Below are 21,893 nucleotides of genomic sequence, written 5' to 3'. Positions count from 1 at the left end.
AGATTTCTTATACAAGGGTACCAACATGTACCAAGATTCAGCAAGTTAGGCCAACTTTGCAGGGGATTAGCAGCCTGCGTCACTGAATCCCAGGCTAATAAAGATTCTAGTCTCAATTAAGGCTATCAGGATAGTGTATCAGGCCACCATGAACTAGAAAACCAAGTTTTAAAGTTGGTGAGGTTATGGGTCAGAGCTCTAGGGATGTCAATACTATGCAGCCAGGCTATTGCAAAAATTAGTATGATCTCAGTATCTATTTGCAAAGGTGGTAAACACAAATAACAAACATACAATGAGCATAGGAAGTAAGACCTTCTAATACACATACCCGCATTTCTCGCCCCAAGGCGGGAGGTGCTCCATTTGAGGTGCCTTGTGATCCTGTTTCAGACAGAGGCCGTGAGACATGAACGTTTAGGTGTGTGAATAACTAAACAAATAGGGGGATGGCAATGCAGAGATATGGAAAAGCAGGGAAACTTAGAAGAGTCAGTCATGACGTGCCTTACAGTGGGCTGGTGAGGGTGGAAGACTGTCCCTGGTGATGAGTCTTCTTCAAACAGGAGAGGACAAGATGCATGGAGACGGTCTGCATCTTCTTGCTCCTCTAGGATGTCCTGCCGATTGAGCCTCCGTTGGATCTTCCTCTGGTGAAGGAGGCAGGTGGAGATCGCTTGACCAATTGGGAACGGCTATAATAGGAATGTCGAGAGCTTCACAAAACGGTGTAATGTCTTCCGGGAGTTTCAGAAGGGCTGAACAACCCATGTGTGTTGCTGATAGACCAAAAGGAAATCCACTCCATTATATAACACGCCATTGCGATCTCTTGCTCTACGCAATATTTCTTCCTTAAGTCGAAAGTCGACCAAGCAGCATATTATATCTCTCGGTGGGTCAGTGTCTCTGCCTCTCGGACGTAGATCCCTATGGATGCATTCTAATTCAATTGGAGATTCTAGCGGTCTCTCTAAGAGGTCATTGAAAATGGCCAATACCGTTTGGGTGAGATGGCCGGATTCGATTGTTACGGGGACACCACGCACCCTTAGATTATGTCGCCTACCCCTGTTGTCGAGGTCTTCGATGTTACGGTCAAGCTCCCTTAAGTGCATAGTGTGCGTGTCCACCAGTTTGTGCATATTGTGAATGGTGAGATCCTGAATGGAGACTTTATCTTCTACTGCTTCAAGCCTTTGGGCTATCGCCTGCATGTCAATATGTAACTCAGTGATTGCAGCAGAGAGGGTCTCTTTAATATCAGATGCTACTGCTTTCAGATCCCCTATAGTGAGAGGGGAGGTTTCAAGATGGCCGGGAGCGGGTGTTGCGGTCGGATTTCTGCCATGAGAGTGAGAGGCTCCGGGAGGCTGACGTGGGGGAGAGACTGAAGCGTCAGGCTCAAAGAGCTCTGGGGTCTGAGACCGGATTAATTCTGGAATGCTATGGCTGGTAGGGCCACTCAGCCGGCGAGGAGATCTGGATCGTGGGGTGGCTGTTCTCTTATCTGTTTTCCCCATCTCAACTGCGTCTCTCCTTCCTTGTATTACGTATATCCGCCTCCGTGTATCTGGACTCCCCCCTCTGCCGGGTCCCGGACCGGGACAGCTCGAGTCCCGTGGCTTCAGCGGGCCGCACTACGCTCGAATCACCGCTGCCGCTGAGGGGGGGGGGGGTCAAAACAACCCCGCACCCCTCCGCTGTGTCTCCGGTGGCTCAGCGGGATCTCCTCTCCCCCGATCAGGGTCGCTGCTTCCCGGATGGCCGCGGATCGTGGATGACTCGGCCGGAGCTCAGGATCAAGCAGCCGGCCTGGTCGCCATCTTGGACACCGGAATTTATGTCTTAAGTGCTGCTTCCTGGAGGTCAGCTTAACCCTTTCGGGTCCAGAGTCCCCATTATCAGGGCTGGAGGTTCTTTTCCAGTTGAATACCTCTCTGAACCTCCAAAATTTCAGATCCCAAATAGGAGATTATCAGTTTGGAGAGAACTGTAAGTCAGTCCTCTCCTTTATGATTGAACTGTTTCGGAACCTGCATAGGTGAGAACCCTTGAGTACACCAAAGTCACCCCCCTCAAAAAGACCACAACCCAAATATAGGTGAGACATCGCACCCATCCAGTACTCATCCTTAGCGTCCTGTACAAGAGAATTTGGAATGATCACTGCATTTCATTTGAAAATCATGGAGACATTGAATGTTACTGAAGGTATGTGAAGCATTTTCTGTTGCTTAAGTGAGTCATTTTATGCACTTGCTTTAGAGCAGCCTCCTTAATCTCCAGTAACAGCCCTCAGACTGGAAGTGGAAGGATCAGCATTTCTAGCCAGTTAGGCTCTGCTGTTGTTCAAATGGCCTGATGGTGTGTAGAGTGGTGCCTCATTGTGCAAGCAGGCTGACAGACTGGGAGTGTGTTATCTAAGCTATGCTTCTGCAGTAATGTTTGAGGACATGTCTATGATGTCTGTTAGAGGTTCCTGTATAACAAAAATGATCATAAAACTAGCTGTTTCTATTTACAGAAATAAATAGCACCATTTAGGGATTATGTTTGGGTCATGGCAAATCCCCAAGATTGGCAAAGGTCATGAGTCTCAATCTTTTGATCAAAAACTTTGCAGGTTTTCAGGCAGAAATAAGGAACAGTCTATAATGCAGTGTATAGCATTTACCTTGGTCAGCTGAGAGCCAGTAATTTAAAATAATGGATAACCAGGGCCTATTTTTTCTAAAAAGGTTGACTCACAACAGCCTTATTTTTACTGTATATTGGCACAGTCATCAGAAAAAGATGACAATTCTATGTAGGAAGATATTCTGTCTTTTTATTTTCTTCTTTTTTGGAATTCGTACATATCCCGCAGGCCAATACCTAGCTTCCCATTTTTGGGGGGATATTCTTTAGGATATTCTGTTTGTTCTGTGTAGCATACATTTGCTGCTGAAAAGTTGATGCACCACACATTCACTTTCCTATTGCCACAGTTTTAGTGAAAGCCGTGCATTATATTGACCTGCAAACATGCTACAGTGAGAGGCAGTTCTAAAAGTAGAGACAGAGGTGCTACCCATGGCAATAATACAGGTGAGCAGATTCTACAGGACGTGACAGTGGTAGAGCAGCACAAACTGAAGATAGAGCATGTGTGCCTTTTTTCCCAGAATGGCCAACCAATACAGTCATAGTACAATCAGCCATTTTACTGGCTGACAAAACTTTCTACATTTACATCCTCCCAGGCAGAGATGCCTAGGAGGATTCCAGGGTAACCATTTTACCTCCTACCACTCCTCTTCCCTGAGGCTGTCCATGAACATTGTACTGTTCTATAATGCGTCATTCTGGACTCAAACCTTTACTTTCAACCTCATATCAAATCTCTCACAAACTCATGCAGGCTCCACCTCCGGAACATCTCCAAGATACGCTCCTTCCTTACCCCAGACACCACTAAACTACTCGTTCACTCCCTGATTATCTCACGCCTTGACTACTGCAACTCCCTCCTCACCGGCCTACCCCAGTGCAAACTCACCCCGCTTCAGACCATCCTGAACTCAGCTGCCAGACTCATCCACCTCACCACCCGCTCCACCTCTGCCACCCCCCTCTGCCTCTCCCTCCACTGGCTCCCCATTGCCCAACGCATTAAATTCAAACTGCTCACTCTGACCTATAAAGCCATTCACAACACTGCCCCTAACTACCTCACCGACCTGATTCCCAGATACCACCCTACCCGTACCCTTCGCTCTTCACAGGACCTCCTTCTATCTTGCTCCCTGGTCTCCTCCTCCCACGCACGACTGCAAGACTTCTCCAGGTCCTCCCCCATCCTCTGGAACTCACTACCCCAACCCATCAGACTGTCACCTTCCCTCCTCACCTTCAGGCGCTCCCTGAAAACCCACCTCTTCAAGGAAGCCTACCCCACCCTCACCTAACAGCCGCTGCCCTTCCCTCCTCCTTCCACTCCATCCCCCACAGCCATTTCCTCCTGTACCTCTACCCCCTCCCTCCTAGATTGTAAGCTCGAAAGAGTAGGGCCCTCTTACCCCTTGTGTGCTGTTTGATGTTACTGTACTGTTTCATGTATTGTCCCCCCTCTATTGTACAGCGCTGAGCAAACCCTTTGGCGCTATATAAACTCGATAAATAAATAAATAAATAAATAATGCCATGTACAGCTTTAACACATTCCCTAAACATTTCTATTAAAAAATCTTGTATCTTTTAATAGTCCTCAAAGCTGTGTAAAAAGGCCCTCTCCTTACATTTTTTTAAATTTGGCATTGTTACATGTCCCATGTTGCAGTGCCTAGCTTTCTATGATTTGTTTAGCAACAGTTTATCTATTAGTCTCAAAAATGTATTTAGTGATTATCAAGATTCACCCCTGTAGACTTTAATGGGGTTTGGGGAAAAACTCAAGTTTTCCAAATTTTGTGGATGCTTTGTGAAACTGGCCACAAACTGAACCTGGGCAAATTTGCTCATCCCTATTGGTAAACTTCAAGCAAAATTTATGAGCCAAGCTCAGGCAGATTTATTTGTCTCCAACATCATTCTCATTTATAGATTTCAGTTTTGTATTTATCTGTTTGCCTGGATTTCAGCTGTGTGATCTCAGTATCCATGTTAATCTTTTTTTTTTTTAACAGATATGATTTAGGAAACATATGAAACCATTAAAAACCACATGATACATGCTTGCATTATTTATTTTTTTTGTATATGAAGATCAGATGGTTGTATCAGTATAAAATGATGAAAGCTAGCAAAAACAAAAGGCTATTTAGCAGAAGTTTATTTTTTTAGAGAGTCTGATATTTAAACAGTTTTCTTGGAATAAGAATTTGTCATATACAATCACTGATCAAAGCTTTATGATCGTTGGGTATTGTTTGAAATTCTGTACAATCAGCTTTCAGAGAAAGATAAATAATGTACACTTCACAAAATTCATTCTCTGCTGTAGTGTGCATTATTTCATTATATGTCCTTTAAATCTGTTTTAGCTGGATGAGTTAGATTTCCTCAAGCTTTTAAAGAAGTAAAGTAGCTGTAGAAAATGGTAGATATTTATTGCATTTCATTATCTTATACCTACATAAATGCATGTTCTTGCAACACATACATAACCTTCCATATACTGTACATTTATCAAGCTGTAAAGTTTTTTGGAACATTAGACCTAGAGTTTATTTTTAAACTGGTACATATCTTTGAGAATGCCCCTTGGTAATTGGAAAGAAATTGCTTTTAATAAAGAGTAGTGCTAGTCTGACACCAGCACTATTCGCATGTAGCTACACACCAAGTGGTTACCTGCAGTTAGGGATGAATATTAGAGCCTGAACACAGTCAGATGCATCCAGGGTTTGACGGCATGTAGCTACATGTGAACAATGATGGCCACTGTTAGCCTTTTATTGCTTTATATAGGCTGAGCGGCCACCACAATTTGCATGCACTTCTCATTCCAACTGTAAGAATCAGCTAATTCTTGCCAATGGAATCTGGAATCTGGTGGGAAGGAGGCGAAATAATTTTTAGTTCACTTTCGTCTATTCATGCATGCTTGTTCCAGGTCATGGACTCCAGTTATTGAAGCCAGGGACAGTCAGATAACTAGCATTTTTTCAGGAGGAGGCCAGAAATGGTGGCCTTCCCATTTCTTGTATTGTATTTCGTGTATTTTTTTTTCTTTTGCTTGCCTTTCTTTAAAGCACACCAACTTAAGGTGAACCTGTTGCTTTGCTCATGCATGGTAAAGAAACAGGTTCACTTAACACAGTAGTAAATTCTACCACTTTTTTTCTTTTTTAAATGGCTCCCTGCAGTGTTATGCCATAATGTGCTAGTATGTGTTGTGCACTAGCACATTATTGCAAACTTACCTTTAAAACAGAGCCCTCCGGCACTGCGCTGTCGCCACTCTTGGCATTCTTATCTTCACCTAGTCTTCCTTCGTGGTTTGTGCTTTCTGGCCGTTTGAATGACTGGGTAGCAATGATGTAATTCCTGTGCATGTGCATTAAAGATGCCATTTTAGCACTGCACTCTGCATTTTCTCTAAGTAAAGCATCACTGCACAGTGATGTAACTGGCTACAGCTGATGTGAATATCTTCTAAATGGTGCATGTTTAGATGATATTCACTGTACCTACAGGTAAGACTTACTATAAGCTTACCTGTAGATACAAGTTCTATATAAGAGTTTACTACTGTTTCAGTTGCTGAGTTTACCTATCTACTCCTCACTCCCCTGATGCCCTGTTCACCCATTGGAACAAAGAGAAGAATCCCTGTGCACTTCAAGCCATACTGGTCAAAGCTTACAGAGCATTAATGACTCTCTCTCCCTCTTTCTCTGTCTCCACATGACAGCACTTTTCCCTACTAATGGGTTGGCACTGTACCTAACACTACATTGTGGGAAGAAGTGACTTGAGGGGCAGGAGTAAGGTGGGATCCCCTAACAATGGTGTCCGTTTATGACACACAGAATAGCTGCAATTCAGAGGATCACAGCTATTCTCTGGTCATTCACAGTTTATGACACCCAGGAGAATATGTTCAGCCCTTCTCTGGACATCTGTGTTCTCCCTCCAGATTCTCCAGCCCAGAGCTGGAGAATCGGAGGGACCGCAAACTAAGCAGAGATAATTTACCTCTGCATAGTAAACTGATCTTTTACTGTAATCTCGCGAGATTATAGTTAAAGCCGCCGTTTTCCAGCGTTTGTAGACCGTTCTCCCTTCGTTTGGAGAACTGATCTACATATGCTTCATAAACAGCATTCACAGGAGAACTGTGTTCTCCGAGAAAGCCGGAGAACTGAGCAGCGATCTATTACTGATGGTTCATAAACGGACACCCATATCACAGGAACAAAAACTTGATTAAGTATTTACTCTTCCCAAAATTGAAAGAAACCTTTTGTTGTACTCCTATCAATACAGCAGGAGTATACTTCTAGCAGACCTTCCAGTTAGTGAATATAAACAGCACAGGCTGAATTTTTCCTTAAAGAATATGTAAAAGCAAAAAAGAACCTGATAGGGGTTTTAACTCTTCCTACTTTATTCAAAACTAAAAATAATTTGATAATGCATAACCCTTGCACGTAGAGTTTTTTGAGGTGGACCACTATGGAGTGTTGGATGTAAATGCACATATGTTCATTTAAACCCACCTGCATCCAATCCACTAAATACAGATGGATGAAGATCTATTCCCCAATCTAGCGGATTGGATGACAGTCAGATGTAAATGGACGGGCAGTCTATTTACATCTGACCGCCCATAGAGGAAAGTGGGCTGTGTCCATGTGCATAAGAGTGGACACGTTCCTGTCATCTGCATGCTCAGCGGGGATCAGCGGACAGATCCCCAGCTGAGAAGGCGGATCCACTGGTAGACTCCACCTGTGTGACAGGGGCCTAAAAAAAAAAGCACTTCCGATCCAAATCTTATTCAAGACTCACATATATGAGAGTTCACCTGACCAATTTCAGAGCAGGATTTTTGGAACATTTTTTTTATTTTTTGCATACTATGAGTGATAAACGTTAACATTTTAAGGCAGTTTGTTATAACAATGCTGATTTTCTAATCTAAGTATTTTTGAGTTCAAGAAAATGGTTCTATATTTAGCTAGATGGTGAAAATATCTTGAATAAAGAATTATTTACTATCATTTGTCATTCTGACCAAAACCACTTTATTTTGAAAAGCAGAACAGTGTAAGCATGCTTCTACTTGTGTGGCACAGAAGCAGAGCACCTTCACTTATAGAGAGCTTGTACAATTTCCACTTTCTTTAATTACCTCTAGCAGGTTACTAAAAAAATGTGACCTTGTCACTTCATGTTCTGGTGGTCCCACTTTACTAGGCATTGTAAATTGTTTTGTTATGCTTCAGTGTTTTTATCATCTAAGGTGTGATGTTCATGCTTTATGTCAGTCATCTATTGTAAATGCCAATTTTCTCAACTGTGTGGAGTGTTTAGAAGATTTGGAAGTATAAACACCATTTTCAGTAAAGTAGGCCAAGGGGATAATAGCCTGTAATTGCAAACTGATTTTTTACAACATGATTAATACTCAGGAAATTCTGCTCCAGTGAAAGGAAATAATTAGCAAGACAATTTAAACAACGGTGTTTGTTCTCCCAATTCATGGAATACAAATATATTATGGAAATAATTGATTGAAGATTGCTTCCTCAATAACATTGCCACTGATTGTAAATCTTCCCCCATAAATCTGCACACAACAATTGCCTGCTGCAGTATATTACAAAAAACATGTTTGTAACCATGCAAACATTAATTCAGTTTAAACAAAAAAAAAAAAATCTTAGAGCATGATTGTAAACTATACCTCCCAATTTTCTTGTAAAAAGGGAGCTGAACACCAATGAGGCTGTTTTATGAAGGCTCTGTTATAACTGACTCTCCAATTTATAGGTCTGTGCTTTCCCAATGTGAAAAATCACAAGGTCTACAAAGTGTAAAATTTTAATGAAGTCATGACCATTATTTAAATCCATTGTACAATTGTACCTTGCATGTGTTTTTTTCCCATTCCTAAACTTAAAAACAGCTTTGGGATGGCTCTGCAGATCATTATATGTATTGCAGCTTTTATACAAAAACTTACCTTGAATCACACCTGGCATGTGAAACCACTAGTGAAATCACTAAATATAACTGATCTTTAATGTAGTGTTTTGAATTTTGAAATACCACATTTGTGGGAATTTCTACAGCAGTGTTCGCAAGAACTTTCTGACTAATATTTGATCTCCACTTTAAAAAGAATAGCACGAGTGTGTCCAGCTGTTTTATGTACATAAAGTGGTTCCTTTCAGTTTAAAATGCAGTTTTCATTTTTTTTAAACAATGATTTAATTATTTAATTTTTATTTCCAATGGTTTATTTGTTTTGTTATTCTGTTATTTAATTTTAGAGCACATAGAGCCATTAAACTGTACATTTCAAGAACTGAAAAACTGGGGCACACCACAAAGTTTGACCAATTGTGTTTTTGTGTACAGTATATGTATCTGTGTATATATATATATATATATATATATTACAAACTGGCCGGTAGAAGGGGCACGTGTGTGTCTTACATTAAAGTAACATTAACAGGTTTATTGGTCAACAAGGCACTGCTTGTCTTTTTCATAGAGAAAAGCAAGCAGTGCCTTGTCAAAACATTGCCAGATAAACTTGTTTATGTTGCTTCAATGTGAGACCCAGGAGTACTTCTTCCATTGGACTGTTTGCACCTACTTGCTTTGAGTGCACCAGTCTTTGCTCCTATGTGAATGTGATGCCCACCTTTGGACTATATTCTGCATACACACACAATATATATGCACTGTATATACAGTATAAAGATATATATATATATATACATATATATATATATATATATATATATATATATACCCCCCCCCCGAGGTATAGCTTGCATTTATACTGTACATTTATGAGGGGCAGCCATTTGCTCACTACAAATGCAAACCGTGCTCCTAGTTTAATAAAGGTGAACCTATATCTCACTGAAAGACTATCACTCTGCTCGGAATTATTGAAAAAAAAAAATGTTTCAAAACTAAATAAAAATTATAACTAACTTTGAGCCATTTCCAATAACAAAAGGTAGCAATTCTTGTTTATTTTTTAAATGCATCGAAGGTTGGAACATAATTGGTTACTATTTTCTGCAACATCAGTTGTGATGTTTTAGCTTAACTATGTCTAATTGTTCATATCTCTGCAGTAATTCAGCTGATATTAAAATTATATTCCCTAATAAACAGCTGTATGCATGTAAATTATGAATATCAAATCAAAAATTTCCCTTTTGTAAAAATATTTTTCTGACATTGTGTGTTTCCTGCTTGCAGATGATCCACACCGACAGAACCTGGAAGAGAAGATAATCTATGGTGTAGAGAACAGTAGTACATTCCTGGAATGTAGCCCTAAATCACAGAGAGCCATGGTTTTCTGGCAGTTCCAGAAACAGCATGAAGACAAAAAGGAGGAGGTAATGAGACTCTTGCTGCTGTCAGGCAGCCTACAATAATGTTTGGTTTGTACATGAATTACCTTTCACAACAGGTTCATTTGTATGGGAATTTTGTATTAAAATATGTACTCAGGATTAAGCCAAAGGTATGTGATATGCAGTGGTCTTTATTTTGTAGTACCAAATCACATCAAAATGTGTTTTCTTTTATACTATTTGATATTAATTCTTCTAGTTCTGCCTTTGAAATACCTTGCCATGGTTCATAAGCCATTTATTCATTTGTAAGCAATCAGACCCGTGGAGTATCTGTTAACGACAAAGACATATTCAGCCTTCATTACAAGTTTGGCAGGCTTCCCACTGGTAATGAAGCACAGCACCACAGAAGGAGAGGAAATGAACCAAAATTTCCAGTCTGGCTTTCCAGTGGTCTCTTGAGGTCAGGGCTGAGATGTTTAACATAGACAGGAGCAGCAGTTGATTGGACTCAGCGCTCACCCCTCTTTTTATGGACGCATCATGCATAATTTCCAAATTACTTTGTTCATGTGACAGACTTGCTGCATATTGTGGTCAGCTTGGATAAAAACATCCAACAGAAAATGGAGATGATAATCATGCATATTATTTCCCTAGACTACTCATACCTCAAAGCCATAAGAATGGCATAATAGGGATGAAAAAGCAGAGAAGACTTAAAGTGACTGAATTATTTGCTATCTTGAAGAGTTTCAGGAACCACTGCTATCAGGCACTTCCAAGTGTCTTGGAAAACATGTTCTCCGCTGGATGCTGCAGTTCCTCTCACTAGCTGCTACTTCACCATTGTGACCTGTGATGACAGGGTCACTTTAAAGTAGAACCCAAGGCAAACAATTTAAAAGTACACGCACATGGCTGCCTGCAGTCGTACAAAGTAAAATGTAGTTGTATTTCCCTGCCCTGGTGATGCAGGTGCAATAGGAAGAAGGGTTAGCCGCACACCGGAGAACTGATGAGTATAGTGAATATTTATTGATCCATAGGACACATAAAACACCAGGACATGTATACAGGACATAACACGTTTCACACGATCTCATGCTTAATCAAAACCTGGAGACACAGGTGCTGTGTACAGCTGCCATATAGACATGAATGCTAGGCTATATGAAAGTATACGCAGTATACTTGTGTAAACCTGCACATGCTTACAGACATAAAAGCTCAAAATGCAGACAGTTTATGTTCAGGGTTTTACATCTATATGCATTTGAGAGTTTATGCAAGTAGAGGCAAATAACAAAACACAGCCAGTTACAGCCATTTATGTCTTTGGACAACTGTATGCAGCACTTGCGGTTCCTGGGCTTGAAAATATGTCCTAAAGTTATGCTGTAAGGCCAAAAGTGACCATGTGCATGCATCCTTACACATAGTTCATATATGTTTGCTGCATTACCTAGCACTAATCTAGTGAGAGCAAAACAAAGAACCAAAAGAGTAAAAAACATGTGTAAACTTCATCAAACGGATATGGAGCATACACAGGCCTAAATATTTTGTCCATACCCCCACATGACAATAGTGAGCCAAAGCAATTGGCAGCTCAGGCACCCTGTGCTTCATGGTGGGTGGAAGGGGAGAGACTCACACATGCTCTCCATACTGGGAATCGATGGGCACTTCTCTTTCATCCTTGTGGATGAACACAATGCAAGGGGAGAAAAGGGGGTGGCAGTACACATGGAAGGTTTATATTCCTCTCCGAGGAATTGTTAGCTAAATTTACCCTCACTTTTTTCCTGGTGACAGTGTTGTCACATTGATCTGTGGTGAGAATAAATCTCCAAAACAGTCACAGCATTAAAGCTGACCAGGATTCTAGCTTTACCCTACTCTACTAAACATATTTTTTTGCTCTCTGTGTCCAACTATCACTCATTATCTGCCTTAGTGACCTGTTGTCATTGCCATGAAAACATGCCAATAACCTATTTATTATAGTGTATGTATCCATGCTGATGGTGTGCTCAGGCAATCAGAAGAAGTCAATTAAAAACCACATGTTAGTTTTAAATTAGCATATGTAAAGCAGCTCATTTCAAAACGCATCTAGCTTAGTGAAAAATGTTCTGCATAAGATTTATAAGAACCAAAGCTGCCTAATTGTCACTGTACACTGTATGTACAAGTGTAAGATGCACACTTTTAGGCAGTTTCTGGAAAAGTAGTGTTATGATTTAGCTTGAAAATTTGCAGTTTATGTTAACATATTATTGATAAAGCTACACTCTAGGACAAAAAACTTTAATACGTTCACTTAAAAAAAAAAAACATCACATGCATTTTGTAATAGAACTAAAACAAGTACCTGATATGTTCTTGAAATTGAACTTACACTGGGGCAGGGAGGGTCAGTAGTGTCAATCAGTCAGCCTATATTATCAGCACAGTGTGGTAGGGGTGGGGGGATTAGATCACAAGTCTGGTTGAACAGTATTACAAATCATTTGGCAGGTAACATCATTCACATATCTGTATGTGGTACACTGTTTGCTGTACTTTACATCATAATACCATTACCATCCACATTCCTTTGTTTTAAGTATAATTACAATAAAAAAATGGGAAAATTCCTATTTACAATATTCTTGTAACTATACAGGGAATCAATGTTATTTGTCCCTAATAATACCATGTCATTGTCTTAAATTACTAACAGTGGAATTTTGCTAATTGCTTTTTAAGCCTCAGATCACTTTAAAACATAAACACGGTGGACAACTCCCCTAGGTACAAAAGTACAACACAAACAAGAAGCATTCTCTAAACGAGTTTATACATGATATATGTGACAGTGTTAGAAAAACGATGTCATACCCTATCTGCAAAGTGTTTGTTAAACATTACAAGACTGATAAATGACTGGGGTTGCTTAATTGGTTGTTTGCAGCAACTTGGAAAAATAGATATGCTTTTGACATTTTAAAATGTTTTACATTGCAACATCAGTATTGGAATTAATTTTTATTTAAAAAAAAAGATGGTTCATTTTTGATTAATTTATAACAGTTAATGTTTATTGCACCTTTTTCAAACAGCTAGCTGGAGCTTCACATCATTTTTAATTCATACCAATGCTCTAATTTGGGTAAATCCTACAAATTCGCATTTAGAGTTGACCTTTAGTTTTCATAGCATTAGTGTGAATGTCCCCAGATCTAGAGTTGTATTTTGTTAGATGGTTGCATTGTGTTGGGATTTTATTATAAATATGTACATAAAAAAGTTTTAAGAATTTCTAATACATTGATTAAATCTTCCTTAATGAGATCTACTTATCAAATATGATACAGAAATGTATGCATATATTTCTTCCAGGGGAAAGACCTATGTTCACTAGCTTAGTTCCTGTGCAATTCTTTGTGTGTCCCTGAACCGCCTGTTTCATAATATCAAATAAAAATTGCAAAATGAACAGTGAGGCCTCCTTATAATGGCCAAAGAAAGTATGCAGACTCAGAACTCTCATTAATGGAGTCCCCAAAATATATAACACACTATCAGGTGCTTTGATTCTCTGTCACCTTTCAAAAAACAAATGTCTCTTTAAAGTGCAAAATCCTCCAAAAGCTGCATGAACTTTTAATACTAGTCAAAACCAAAGAGAAATGTTATTAGATAAATGTAGAACATGTTTATACACACATATAAATGTCCACATCATCAATAAGGTAACAATTTGTCTTTCTGTTTTCTGTAAGCCGTGTCACAATATAAATTGTGGATAACAGGATAAATGTAGTCTTTTTTTTCTGTATTATAGATAAGGATGGATGATCGTATAATTAAAACAGACCATGGCCTACTCCTTCGCACTCTGAAAAAGAGGGATTCAGGGGTATATTACTGTAATGCGGTAGAACATGGATTTATGCAAGTTCTCCTCAAAGTAACTTTGGAAATTATTGACACAGAACATTTAGATGAGCTTCTGCACAAAGACGAGGATGGAGAAAACCATAAGCACAAAGAACCATCAAACAGCATGTCTCCAACACAGAAAATATGGTATAGAGACTTCATGCAACTGATTAGTCACCCAAATCTTAACACAATGGATGAATTCTGTGAACAAGTATGGAAACGAGACCGCAAACAGCGTCGGCAAAAAAATATCAATACCCAAGTTAGTTCCAATAAATGGAAGCACCTACAAGAAAATAAGAAAGGCAGGAACAGGAGGACCCATGAATTTGAAAGGGCGCCAAGGAGTGTCTGATTGGAATTACCTCTTCAAACCTCATCCGAGTAGGATTTGTATAGACACTAAACTGGAAAAATGCAATATTCATGAATATTTTCATGGCATTATTTGGATGTTTACAGGGTGGAAAGTTCCACAAATTTTCCGCTGTTTAAAATACATTAGTAACTTTCCAAATAGACTTAGACTACATAGTCAAAATTGTAAGGTTTTAAAGACAAAGTGTCTCAGCTTGGTTTTCCCATTTCTAAAACAATTCTCATCAGGTTGTTGATATTTGTACTTCCTTCCTTTCCCAAGAAGAAACTGTTTACCATCCTGCCATTGAAATGAGAATTGCCTAGCATCAGTCATCAACACCGTCCCACAATTAGGAATGAGGTTGAAATCCTTGCTACCATTGCATATAACTGAAGAGCCTATTGGATGCATATATATTTTTCCCAACATGTAAAGATGGAATGGTGCCTGGGAATACACAAAAGAAAATAAACAGCTGCAAGAAGACTGAGTCAACTACACAGCAAACAAGTTGGGCTTACTGATCTACTACTGATTACTTCAACCAGCTTTGACCTGAAGTTGCAATGTACTTTAATTTAAATGACAAATATGCAGTGAATTTAAGTTGCTTTTCTTTTTATTGCCCTTAATAGTTGTAGCACAGACTTTTCTTTTTTCTGGCACGTATTATTTCACAACAAATATATTTTTTATTTTATTTCTGGTTTAATATTTTAATTTTAAAAAAGTGACACATTGGATCAGTGATGAATAATTATAGAAATGGGAATAATATTTAACAAATTGTAAAGTAAAATATAAAATATTGTAGGCAGTGTCCTGCTTTACGACTAATCAAAAACAAATATTCTGAATAAAAGATGTTTTGGATCCAGTAAATAATCACTAAAAATTGAGAGTACAATTTGGTAATTGCAGAATTTTCTAAATATTGTGCCAAGTTAAGATGTTCGGGAAAACTGCATTAATTTTGGTTTATAACTATGCCACATGCATGTTCCAAAATCATTTATATCTTCAGAGTTCAGAAAGAATGTAGAAATATCACAGGTACAGATGCATAAAAACTGGAGAATTAAGAACCTGTATATTAAGCATAACGACCAGATTCCAGGTCCAATTTTTTACTTTAATGGAGAAAATGATTATAAATCTTTAGCCTATTTTTACAGTAAGCCTATTTGTGCTGTTCTGTTTCTCCAGTTTTTCTTCATTGGGCCTATGTGTCTGATACAACTACTCTGTTAACTGTAACTGTACAACGTACAGTATTTGAAGTAATTGCAATACTTTTTTGCAGGTTATTTTAAACATCCTGATTATTTGTGGAGTCATGTAGGTGTTTCAAATAACATATCTATGTTACAACTCTGTTTAATAAAATTTGCATCCAGTGGTTACCTGGAGCAGATAAATGCCTGTTGGAAATGAATGGGTACAAATTGCCCACTACTGGGTTTTGTTCTACACCCACAATTAATAGGAGTTAACTTTTCATAAAATCCTACTTTGACAGTGGTATGATGCCAAAGAGGTTGGTGCACCATTATTTTGCATTAAACAACATGCTAAAGCTGTATCTAGTTAGGAAAAAAATAAAATTCTTGAAAGTGTAGTAATCCAGGGAAAAACATGCACATGTATCATTCTCTGATCTGTCTATATTAGACTCGCTATTGGTTATGGCATTTTTCACATTATCATAATTTGTTGTACTGTTTACTTTCAAAAGCATTAATTTAATATATTTATTACTTAAAGTAGAACTATAGACACCCAGATAAATATACAGTTGAAATACTTGAACTGTTTAACCTGCAGAAAGATTTACATTTGGTTAGTCTTGTGAGTCTAGCACCTTTCCTACAACAAACAGCAAGTCAGATAATTTCCAATTTTGTGGTTTAGTTTTGAAGCTTCATAATGTATATTATCTCTCTGCCTGCTGATTATTGATGAGCTTAGTGTTTGGTCTGAATGTTACTTTGGACCACATCTATGGTGTGGCATGGATGAACAAAACGGACAATGGCTGTATAAGTTTGCTATGGAACCAGTGGATTCTTGCAGCCACTGCATCCTTACCAACCACTGACATCACCTGGCCCATTCACTTACATAGGCAGGAATCCACAGCTGCATAAGTAAATGTGTAGGGAATGGAGCAGGTTACATAATTGCCTAAATATGGTCATACAGCTATAATCAGGCGATGATGTCCCCACTATCCCAGTTGTCAATGGTTGTTAAGGAAACAGTGGCTGTTTGCACGTCTTCGTCCGTGCCAACCACTGGTGTCACCCATCTCATTCACTTACATGGCAGGGAATCCCTGGCCATGCTAACAAATAGGCGGAGATAGAGCCTTACATTATTGCTTAAATATAACCATGTGGCCATATTTGGGCATTGATTTCCACACAGTCCCCACTGCTTTCTTTATATAGCCGATAACAAGGAGCTGTCATTTGGATAGTGTTAACATCAAGGATCGGTCATAGGCGACGGGTTGTTTGTGTTTCTCTTTTGTTAAGTTGGCAGTGGCAGGCATTGTGATTGAGGATGGATTTACAATTAAGGATTTTTTGGGGATTTTTTTAAATAAAGGACTTGTCAAATTTTGGGGTGTCTTTTATTCTAGGCTACATAATTTTTCTTTTATGAATGAGTAAGGGTACAACTGTATGTACCTCTACTTATTCATATAGGGGGTTGGCAGTATCTGGGGGCTCCCTTATTATTAAAGGGGGCTTCCAAATTCCAATTAAAAACAGCACCTCTCCAAAGTTCCCTTAGGGATCTGCTATGTATTTTAGGGGACCTTTGGGGTTTTGTGCCATTTTTTCCTTTAAAAAAAGGAGTCAAAAGCAAGATGTTGTTTGCCAGGGATGTTCCTTTGTTAATGTCTGTGCTAAAAAAAAAATCACTGCTCCCAGCTGCATGACATTTTTTAAAATGTTTGCATTGGTACATGTTCCACAGTGTAGTACCCAGCCCAATGTTATCTTTTGGCATTCCCTTGCCTATCATCTCAGAAAATGGGCATTTTTAATTTGACAGATTCAGCTCCCACAGATTTTAAGGGTTTTCAGGTTTGGCATCGGAGTTTCTTCAGCTCATCACTACTGATGATTGAACAATAAATGAGCATCATTAAACTGCTCTAATGAGCAGGTAAGTGACACGAGAAACAGTGAAACTGTGCAAGAAAATAGAGGGATTTTCCTTCTTGCTAAGCAGTGTGATACTATGTGAAATTTGTGCAGTCCAAGATTGACTGAATAGAGTTATACATTTCTTGTTAATTACAACAGTTCAGATGTGTGTATTTCAACTGTATTTTAGTAGGCTGCCTTTAGTTATCCTGTAATTGTTGCTCTAGAATAAAGACATTAATAAAAAGATTCTGCGTTTAAAAATCCATGCAGAAAACAAGTAATTCTGATCATTCCATAAAAAACACTTAGATTTAGTTACTAATATAATTCTTAAGTTCATCTTATTAGCTGTCAGTGTACATACAGTACACTACATTTGAACACTAATCAGTGCTGTCATTGCTAAAGTTTATTCACCATAAGAGGGAAAGATTTACGATTCACAAGGGAAATTTATATTGGACATATGTTACATTGGCACAATAAATAACTTGGATTGTTTTTAGTTTCTTCTAAAGAAATGCAGAATTAAATGTTTTATATACATAAATCCATATTTATTAAATATCATTTACATGAGTTACACTGAGCGTTATTAACATGTTTTTGTAAGTATTGTTCTACAGTATTTAATTTTTCTATGTAACAGTAATTTTAATGTCACTGTAATTCAGAAAATCCTAAAGTGAGACTGTTCTTACAACATTCAGAATTATATAATATGCAGGTTGTACTGTGAGAGTATTAGTGGACTCAAACTGGGCAGAAAAGCTACACACTGCTTAGTTTGAATCTGAAAGTTCTGTGGGTGTGCATTACTGCAATTTGAAGGTTGGGTTGGTATAGCCAATCTGCTTTGGTCACTAGGTATTTGATATAAGATACATTATATTTTTCATAGGTTATATGTTAAAAACAGAATGTAGTCCTTTAGGAACCAGGGCAATAGTTCACAAGCACAGGTTTAACCTTTGAAAATATCTCTATAGATGTTCTAAGCACACATTTCTTTATATGTATATGTCTACAACACATTTTTTTCACTCTTTAGTATAAGCTACAATAAAATAAATAAAACTCAAAATAACTTTATAGTTTTTTTTTAGCCTCCAACAATGTAAACAGTAAAACTATAAAAATGTGAATGAGAATTAGTATGATTAAGACAGATGATGGTTAGGTTATCCAGTTACAGTACTTGTCTATGCTGCTTGGTGACTCTCTGGTGCATTCTCATTTAATTTAATGAGACAAAGACATAACTTTTTCAATAAACATATCCAAAGATCGATGCTGATAATTTATAACAACAAACCCCATATCCACTCTGACTACTCTGACAACAGTAAATATAATTCTGATAGATACTTTGGGATACTGGTTTGTGCCTTGAAGTTTACAGTAATGACAGGGTCTCTTCAAGACAATGGCTCACATCTCATGGCTAAACATATGCAGTAAAAATAGGCAATGAGCTGTTACTGAAGCTTCCTATGTTATATCAGTCTGTTCTTTACATACACATCCCCTATAACCTTGCATTGCCATGGCTTCAGAAGCTGCGTAGGAAGCCTTACATGTTTATAGGATAACTAGGAAGCCATGTGAATGTTAGCAGGCACACAACTGCTTTATTTACAACAAATCATTCTGAGTTCATGCACAGTCAAATTGTTTTATGATTTTTAAAAATTCAGTCAATTGTACAGTTCATGCCCAGTCATCATAAACCCAAATGTTCTGATAAGTGGATAGCATGAGCAGACAGCAAAGTGAAGTACAACTAAAAGAATGCCCTATTAACCTTGTTGTTCCCATAAAAGATGTTGAAAGGTAACATCTGCCTTGTATGAAAATTAAAACACACCACAGCCAAATCTGCTGCAGGAGTTTTTTTTTTACTCTAAACAGGGTGATTATGAGAAAATTAAATCCTTCAGTGCAGATTAATATGCTGACTCCCGGGCAAGTTTTCAGTTACATCACACATAACTGAACATCTGTTCCTGAGAAACGAAGCAAATATGCAAATAAAAGCCATGGTGTCTAACAGCAACAGTGAGATGTTCATGATTTTACACAATTGAATATGGTGCTAGAGGCATTTAAGGAACTCTTTCTTCTAGTTTAAAATTTAAGTACAGTATTGGAAAAAAAATGTTGGCAAAAAGTCATTTTTCCTTCATATGATTCATTCAATCACAGTGTCATTAACAGGTTAGTGTGATGTAGGCCTAAAGCTGAACTCCTTTTGAATACAAGTTATATACTGTACCTGAATGTGACTTGGCTTTAGCCTCCCATAATACCCTCTACAGCAGAACTCTGGTATTCCTGTGCCTTCAGTGTATAATCACAAGATAGGGGCAGAGAGATTACCAGGTCATGCTGCTACCTGTTGCAGAGAAAAGGTCATCAACTTGGCCCTCCTATCTGAAATATAAATCCTTTGGAAGGTAAAATTACTATCATACATGTATTCCAGCTACCTAACTAAAGTGGTAGTAAAGTCTGCCTTTTGATTCATTACTTACAAGTAAGCCTAAAATAAGACTTACTTGTAGGTACAGTAAATATCTCCTAAACCTGCACAGTTTAGGAGATATATACTTTGGTAGCCACCAGTGAAGTCACTGGTGCTCTGATTGGACAGTGCCCTCCATTCAGAGCTCTCTGCCATGGGCATGACTCCCGTGCACAGGACTCCCGTGTATTGTGGCTCATCCATTCAAATGGCTGGAGCCTGCGAACCCGAAAGGAAGATCGGGTGAGGATGGAAGCCCTGGCAGCAGTGACAGCACACCGCTGGAGGACTTAGTTTGAAGGTAAGTCTGTCATAATGTGCTAGTATTCGGAGCATACTAGCAAATTATGACATTATCCTGCAGAGACCCCTTTTTTCTTTTTTTTACTGTGTACGACAGCTTCAACTGTTTGCCTGGAGTTCAGCACTACACTGTTTATTTGTTGGTTGTCAACCTTGCTCATAGTGCTTGAGAGAGTTACTTTTTCAGTAGCGAGAAACTGGGCTCATAACCCAAAAGGCAGTAAGGATTTTGAAGATATCATTGACGGTTTTTGTCACTCATAGCCTATTTGCTAAATGCAAGCATATCCAATTACCTCTAGCAAGGATTGTTAGCAATGCTTTAAGCTTTCCTTGCCCTACTTTGGTTCTGAAACTGTAAAATGTGGACATAAGGCATAAATATGGGTCCAAAACATTAATCTTATTCAGAATATTTGACTGTTACTTTGTAATAAGTCCTCCTGAAATGGTTGCAGTAGCACAATGTGGTTTCCAATCATAACAGTGACACCTATGTGTTGGCACAACAGTCTTACATATCCCAGCTTTGTTTTACCATCATCATGACCTGCAGTAAATAGCACAGCTGGGCAATGTGCAGTAGTTCAATACAATTGCTTTAAAAAAAAAGTCAAACTATATAGAGCTGGAAAGCACACAATTGTATGTACATAGTACTGCATATCTTTTTAAACAGTCTTCCACTGTCATTTTCATACAACATCAAACATGACTATTCTGTACTGATCAACTAATGACTGCAGAGATTGCAAAGCAGAGATTGTGCAAAATGTGGCTTGGCATTTACTGTACAGATCCATAGCCCACTTAGAGCAACCACTGTATGTAAAAAGACCTCAAAAAAAGCTAAATGCATGTGAAACAAGCAGTTTCTGATCCCATTTTATGCAGTATTTAGTGGTATCATGGTATGTGTTTAAATAGTTTGGTTTTGCTACCTAAACATTAGCCAAAAGAGATGTAAATATTTTTAAATATTTAGGAGAGGTACAGTGTAATGTACTGATATCCATAGGTACTCCATTTCAATGTGCTCACGTACAGTATAACCATACAGTCCAAAAGCCCAAACGTCAGCTGCATACCATGGCCTAACAGTGGTAATATTTGCTGTTTTAGGTGTTTTTTTTTCTATCAACAGGCAAGAACAAAGAACAAGAGCAAAGTGTATATGTTTCATTGCTATATTTATCAATACATTGTATGGGGGAATTGAAAACTGGAGAGGAATTGTATTAAGACTTGCTGCTGTAAATTATTCATTTTGGCATGTATTCAGTTGTTAAATAAACATTTCTTCAAAATAAAGGAGTGCTGTTTATATATTTTTTTGGTAAAAAAAATGTTGCAATTTCTACAATCCAGTCTTATCTTTCATTGAATGTTGCAATGCATGTAATTAAATAGTCACTATATTATACTAATGGGTTTTCTAGGGTCTAGTTAGAGTTAAGAACTAATTGACAGGGCCGGCACTACCACTAGGCAATCTAGGCAACCGCCTAGGGTGCACTGCCCACCTAGGGTGTAGCCACAGTCGCTGGTTTCAGGCTATCCTCTGGGCAATGTTT

At 38.5% G+C, this 21,893-nt stretch overlaps 1 protein-coding gene across 1 annotated transcript in view; it reads left to right on the top strand.

The window, feature by feature from the left end:
• SEMA3A (semaphorin 3A) overlaps positions 1-21,630 on the top strand; it is a 340,089-nt gene extending 318,459 nt beyond the window's left edge. Inside the window, exons 16-17 of the mRNA XM_089685956.1 lie at positions 9,934-10,076; positions 13,870-21,630. Of these exons, the coding sequence (XP_089542082.1) occupies positions 9,934-10,076; positions 13,870-14,325 (599 nt within the window). The 3' untranslated portion in view covers positions 14,326-21,630. The remainder of the gene's footprint in view (positions 1-9,933; positions 10,077-13,869) is intronic.
• The last annotated feature ends 263 nt before the right edge of the window (positions 21,631-21,893 follow it).

The sequence above is a fragment of the Staurois parvus genome, unplaced genomic scaffold (genome assembly GCF_062004578.1).
Source record: "Staurois parvus isolate SC_StPar_1 unplaced genomic scaffold, SC_StPar_1.0 ptg000019l, whole genome shotgun sequence".
NCBI lineage: Eukaryota > Metazoa > Chordata > Amphibia > Anura > Ranidae > Staurois > Staurois parvus.
This window is presented reverse-complemented; position numbering and strand designations above follow the sequence as displayed.